General features: G+C 38.7%; 1 protein-coding gene across 3 annotated transcripts in view; it reads left to right on the forward strand.

Moving 5' to 3' along the window:
• The window catches only part of nf1a (neurofibromin 1a), a 148,698-nt gene that overhangs the window by 37,772 nt on the left and 103,755 nt on the right, over positions 1 to 7,171 (forward strand). For all 3 annotated transcript variants that reach the window (XM_017432166.3, XM_017432168.3, XM_017432167.3), the window contains exons 13-16: positions 1,663 to 1,800; positions 2,045 to 2,158; positions 4,463 to 4,542; positions 6,641 to 6,764. In XM_017432166.3, the coding sequence (XP_017287655.1) occupies positions 1,663 to 1,800; positions 2,045 to 2,158; positions 4,463 to 4,542; positions 6,641 to 6,764 (456 nt within the window). The remainder of the gene's footprint in view (positions 1 to 1,662; positions 1,801 to 2,044; positions 2,159 to 4,462; positions 4,543 to 6,640; positions 6,765 to 7,171) is intronic.

A 7,171-nucleotide genomic window follows, 5' to 3' on the forward strand; every position in this document is an offset into this window, starting at 1 on the left:
CAGAAAGCCGCTGCCGTAAAGCATGTCACAAACCCACACGTAAAGCAGCGTCATGTCGCAAAACGGAGGTTCTTCACAAAATAGTTATTTTTTCTTATTATTTATCACTTATATAAACTGAATGTATGCAAAGAGACAACACTAATAGATTCGTTGTAGCCTACGTTATGAAATATTTACATGAATCATTGATACAATTATGATAGAAACGACAGAAACTATAGAGACAATAGAAACGATAGAGACAATAGAAACGATAGAGACAATAGAAACGATAGAGACAATAGAAACGATAGAGACAATAGAAACGATAGAGACAATAGTAGAAAATATATCACGATAGACACTTTTCTATCGTCTCTATGATATGTATCGTTATATCGCCCAGCACTAACTGATAGATGATGAATCTTATTACCAGCTGGTTGGTACAGTCTGACTGCTGACTGTTTTGAAACTTGGATAATGTTCCTCTACAGGTGTGACAATCAGGATGAGCAAAGTGGGCAGAGCAGCAATCCCTAGTCCTCTTACTGACTTGTGGCTAGTTAACCTAGTTAACTGCAAAATGCTCCTCCAGCAGTTTTGTTACTTGTACTAATTACTTTTATAACAGTTTTTTTCCCCTTGTTGAGAAAACCAAGTTTTAGTATTCACTCCTTTCAGATGAATCTCACCTCACCACTTAGTTTCTCTCACTGGATCTTTTGATGTTGCAGAAAAGATGGACACACAAAACGAGTCCAGACCAGAGGTTTAAAAACAAATCATACATTTATTCAAATGGAAACAACAACTCACCAACATGAAGCAACAGCAACACGTTCCCAGTTGTGTCTGAAGTAATAACCCCTTCCACTTCTTTTTATACTATAAATCATACTATCATATCATGATTCCCTGGAACCTTCAGCCTCCCTCACCCCACAGACACAACTGTTCTTAGTGATTATTCTGTCAAAAGCTAAGCATGACCTCATTTCAGCAATCAAATCATTTTAGGGATATCGAAGTTTGTTTACATTTTATCATAACCTTCTTTTAACAATCAAATCTTTTTAGCAATATCAAAGTTTCTATTTTATCGTTGACTAATAATAACCTCATTTCTTAGCAATCAAAGTATCAAGGTTTGATTATATTGTAGTTTGAACTGCATTACTATTAAGTATTTTTACAAGCTTTAAATGTTTGTACCTTTGTGAGATCCCTTTTAATAAAACTCGTTATAAAGCTGTAATAAGTTTAACAGAAATGAGAAATGAGCACACACCATACTTTACACCCCATACCAACTTTTTGAGATGTGTTCCTGTCATCAAATTCAACATGAAATTATTTTTATTCCACCCCCTCACCCCAGCCCCATAACAAAATGGTGTCACTTCTTAGTTTAAACATTTGATATGTTTGAGATTTTTAAATCATTGGCTTCTGTTGTTATTAACGTTTTACACAACATTCTGACTTTTCAAAACTGGGGCTGTACTTTGGTGTGAAAACATCATTTAGTGGCTTCAGTAACATCAAATTTATTCAGTTTGATCCTCAAACAGACTGATCAGTGGGCACCTGATTAGGAGGAAAATTATGGTGGTCTTTGTGATTTATGGTAAAGTAGAGCAGCTAACAAACTCTCTGTTGTATGTTGTTCTCTTACAGAGTCTGACATTCATTGGGAAGAGGACCACCAGCCTGAAGTTCAAGGAGAAAGCCACAGACCTCGACACTCGGAGTTACAAGTGCCTCCTGCTCGCTCTGGTCAAACTTATCCACGCAGACCCTAAACTCATGCTCCATGTAAGTCCACAGAGCGTGGTGGGTTCATTAAGAGACAGCTTTTATTTAGATGTTTTCTGCAAACTGAAGTCATGTTTTTATACTTTCATTTCTGATAAATGAAGTTCTGATGGTGACTTTATTTCTTGTCACTTTGACTCAGTTTCACCGTCACGTGTGAGCAAAATCACTGTGCCAAATTGTTCTTATTATTTGTTTTGGTAATATGCTACGGTTTGATGATTTTCTGTGTTTTGTGTGTTAGAATCCGGTGAAGCAGCCTATAGAGATGCAGAGCAGCACAGCAGAACTCATCACGGGTCTGGTCCAGCTGGTTCCTCTCAGCACCATGCCTCAGCTCTCACAGGAGGCCATGGAGGTCAAAACAAATCACAAGTTTCATCATTTCCATGCTCATAGCAACACCTCAAACTAAACTGATCAAACCTGAGTACAACCCCTCTCCCCTTTTCACCCATGCCTTCTTGACATGTAGGAGAAACTGCCAGCTGTAAAAATGTCAAAGTTGCACTCTTAAGCCAAGAATTGTTTCATTTTATCTGAGCTATTGTAGAGACACAACACCCCAACAGGACAGACCCAGCAAATTATCTTGATCTCTCTTGAAATTTCTGCAGGAAAAAAAAACAATATTGTATTTTTTTTATACAGTGCTTTTCAAAAGTATGCATCCCTCTCAACCTGGAATTCAAATGGAGTTCTAATTTTATTAAAATGTTTAAATTTTTTTCTAAATATACTCCAGATCAATTAAGTTAAATGTGTGTGCATATGTATTTTGTTTTGACCCATTCCTTTCAGAAATCACATTAGTTAAATAGGATCCCCCTTTAGTCAGTCTTAGTGTCAGATGATCTAAACCTGTCAAATGATATCCAGCTGTTCTGACAGCCTCCAGAACCAACTGCAGTTCAACAACTCTAAGTAGTAAGGTCTACCACCAAGCAAGAGACATCATGAAGACCAAGGAACTCTCCGCACAGGTCAGAGACAAAACTGTGGAGAAGAACAGATCAGGACTGGGTTATAAAAAATATCCCAGAACTCTGAACATCCCTTAGAGGTAAGTTAAGACTAAACATAAAAGACAACATTGTGTCTGAGGCAAATTTACCATCTCTCTTAATGGGGAGAACACCATCACTACAGTGAAGCATGGTGGTAGCAGCATCATGCTGTAGGGATGTTTTTTCATTAGCAAGGGCAGGGAAACTGGTCAGTATTAAAGAAAACATGGTTGGAGCAAAATACAGAGAAATTGTTGAGAGGAGTTCGTTGTTGGAGTCTTTCAGAAATTTGACACTGGGACAGAGGTCCACCTTCCACCAGGAGAAAAACCCTATACACACTCCACTGGTTTAAGAGGAACCAGTAAAGATCCTGTGATGGTCCAGTCAAAGCCCAGACCTCAGTCCAACTGAGAATCTTTAGTTTGTTGGACAAAAGCAGCACCTGTCCAACCTGAAGGAGCTGCAGCAGATTGGTCATGAAGAACGGACAAAGATCTTAGATGGACCGAGATCATGGAGAGAAGAGCAGAAGAGCCTGAAGAGACTTGATACTGGAAGGTGGTGACATAAAGTACTGACGTATAGGGGCTGAATACATATGCACACACCATATTTCAGTTTTGTTTTTGCAGTTAGAGAGGACATGGAGGTAGTTGGGAGTGAGGACAGAGGATGCAGAAGACAGAGTTAGATGGAGGAGGATGAATCAATGTGGTGAGCCCTGAAAAGGGAACAGCCAAAAGAAAAATATTTTTATTTTAATTATTTAAAACATTTTTTAAAATTTAATTGACTTCATTAATTGGAAGTATATTTGTAGAATTATTGTTTTTAATCAAAATAAAAAAATATTTGAATTGCAGGTTGTAAAGCAAAAAAGAAAAAAGATTACTATAAGAAAATAATTATTTTGCAAGGTACCATGTCTCCTCAATAAAACTTTATTATTATTGATTAAAAAATGGATAAACAGTTGAGGAAATATAATATTAAACTTTGTGGATTAAAAACACAAAGAAACATTTCAACCTGTAGGTGATCCCACATTTTCACACTTCCTGTTAATATTTAAAGTCTCATCAGAACAAGATGAATTTCTAATCTTTATTTGATAAAATGCTGTTAACATGAATGATTGGGGGAAAAAGAACAAAACAAACAAGTGAATTAATAACATTATTAAATGATTTTAGTTCAATCACTTTATTGAATTAAATAATTAGAACTGTTTTTAAAAAATATTGTGAAAGGACAAAATGATAAAGTTAAATGACTGGTTTTATTATAAGAGGAAGGACATCAAAAAATTTGAAGAATTTTTTTTACCATTTGAAAGTTAAATTTTGTTTCTGGTAAAGTCCTGGTTCTGGCTTTTTTCGTTTCAGGAACATTATTTAAGCCTGCAATAAATTTCTGCACTTGTGCAAACAGGTTGTTGTGTAGAATATGTGCAAAATAAGAACTTGTAATTAAAATGCAGCCCATATACATTAAATCTGGGTTGGCTTATGATTTTAAGTCCAAACATCTGCTGTAAAATAGTCCTGTTTGACCTTCATCATTGCACTGATATTTGTTGTTTTACACTTTAATACCTGACCTTCTCTTTGTTTTCATTCACTGCTTCTTTTGCCTTTGGTTTTAACTTCCAGGCGCTGTTAGTTTTGCACCAGCCTGAGAATATAGAGCTGTGGAATCCTCACGCTCCCATCGAGACATTTTGGGACATCAGGTACTGAACAGTATAAGACTGAAAGTAGCTGATATCAAATGCCTGAGTGTGTTCCACTTCTTGCAGGCACAGCAGATAATGTTTTGTCTCATTAGCATTGGTAGACCATTTTTCACAATTTAATCAGTTTAATTCTGTTTATGTAAGAAACAAAAGGTTTTCCCAATAAATGCCCAGGCAGGTCACCAGTTCATCCTGGAACCAACACAGGAACTGAAGACTAAACTAACATGCATGTTTTTGGTAGTGGCTCTCAACCTATTTTTCCACTTCACTTCAACCTCAGGTCCTCTACCAGAGGCCTGGGAGTTTGAGGGTTCTGCACAGTATCCTAGCTGTCCCTAGGACTGCACTCTTCTGGACAGAGATCTCTGAGGACCATTCAGAGATCATCACTGAGGCGTTGACTCTCCACAACTTCTCTATTTCCTCTTTCAGCACTTGGTATTTCTTCAGCTTCTTGTGCTCCTTCTTCCTGATGTTACAGTCACTTTGGACTGCTACATCTATTACCACTGCTTTCTTCTGTATCTTCTCGATCACAACAATGTCCGGTTGGTCAGCCATCACCTGTTTGTCAGTCTGGATCTGGAAGTCCCACACTAGCTTAGCCCTGTCCTTCTCCACCACCTTAGGCGAAGTCTCCCACTTTGACTGTGGGACTTCCAGTCCATACTCAGTACAGATGTTCCTGTACACTATTCCAGCCACTTGGTTATGGCGTTCCATGTATGCTTTGCCTGCCTGCATCTTAGGTCCTGCCTGTTATGATAGACCCTGGCCTCTATTGCCCTTGTGCTGCCATGATTAGTGCCTCTGTGCTGTCCGTCAGTCCAGCCCTTTCTAGCCACTGGTAGGACTTGTTGATATCAGCCACTTCCTCAATCTGCCGGTGGTACATGTTGTGCAGGGGCTTATCTTTCCATGATGGTTCCTCTTTCTCCTCTTCCTCATTGGGTTACTGCTGCCTGAGACATTTACTTAGCAGATCATCACTGGGGGCTTTCTTCTTGATGTACTCCAGGATCTTAGTTGTTTCATCTTGTATAGCGGCTCTGATTCTCACTAGTCCTCTGCCTCCCTCCTTTCTCTTAGTGTACAGTCTCAGGGTGCTGGACTTAGGGTGAAACATTGTGAGGAGCTTTCGTGTCTTGATGTCAGTAGCTTCTGTCTCCTCCTTTGGCCAGGTTATTTTACCAGCAGGTTTCTGATGACTGGCACAGCATATGTGTTGATGGCCTGGACTTTGTTCTTACCATTCAGCTGGCTCTTCAGGATCTGCATTAGGCTTGTTACATACTCTCCGAGAACTGTATGTTTTCTTGAGGTAGCAAGAGCAAAGTTTCCTTTGGCCAGGACATTTCCTAATTCATGAGAAACTCAAGTGCAGCACTTGTGGGTGCAGAATGTCAATGTTTCCACTTTTCTGCATTAACTACGCCCACTGCAATTTTTTGTCCAATCACACAATAGTTGTCGGACACCATGCAAGAAAAAAAGTTGTGCGCAGATGAACTGTCGAACAAGCTGCAAGAACTACCAAACCAGGGCTGCAAAAAAGGTGACATCATTCTTTTCTTGCAGCCCTGGGGGAGAACAATTTTCTCAGTTCTCCAGGAGGATGCAGCAGCCTTTACTCTCTGTAGATATTTGGTTGTGGCTGACTTCCTTGTGGCCTCATCATAGTTGCCATTTGTCAGTGGGATTCAAAGGTACTTGTAGCTGTCCTGGACATCTGCAATGTTAGCTTCAGGTAGTTCAGCCCCTTCAGTTGTGATCACCTTGCCTCTCTTGGATACCATTCAGCCACATTTATTTATTGCATATATATGAATAATGCTTTGATTTATTCTTGCCACAGCATCACAACTTTATTACTGAAATTATGCTATTAGACATTTTTTGACAATTTGTCTTTAGCGTACAAGAATATGTGAATAATTAAAAACAAATGTTTTATTCTGCTGTCTATGTTTTCTAAAATTCTGATATATTTTTTCTAACATTGCAGTATGTTTAATTTCGCAAACGTTTGAGATTTTTTTTATTGTACAAACGGAAATTTACAAAATCTGTCTTTTGGTTGTTCTTTTGTCAGTTCACAGGTACTTTTCCTCATCTGCCGTAAACTAATTGGCCACCAGATGGTAAACGGGACAGACATTTTAAAGTGGCTGAGGGAGATCCTCATTTGCAGAAACAAGTTTCTGCTCAAGAACAAGGTAATGTTCTTAATCTTCTTACCCGTGACGGGATGTCATTCACTTGTAGGATATTAACAAATTATGTCATGTAGTTATCATTGAGGTTGTCCCATAGGAAGAATAGAAGTTCTTCATTTGAGAATTGAAACCAACTTATGTTCTTAAAGTGTAACTAACCCCAATCAACCTTGTCTTTGTTGATAAACTATCTAAACAGGTTATTTAGAGTTCTATCTTTATGTTTCTGTGCAAATTTTGACAGCTTCATGTAAAGTTGTGTGTTCTGCATTATTTTTGCCTCAAACCGTCTCACTACTGCCCTCCATGGTCAAACGGTTCTGAGGCAGTTGAATTTTCCTATTGGCTAGAGTGGTACAGCTTGGTACGACTTTGTCACACACGACAACCCCCCCCCCCCCCCCCCC

This window comes from Kryptolebias marmoratus, linkage group LG2 (genome assembly GCF_001649575.2).
Source record: "Kryptolebias marmoratus isolate JLee-2015 linkage group LG2, ASM164957v2, whole genome shotgun sequence".
NCBI lineage: Eukaryota > Metazoa > Chordata > Actinopteri > Cyprinodontiformes > Rivulidae > Kryptolebias > Kryptolebias marmoratus.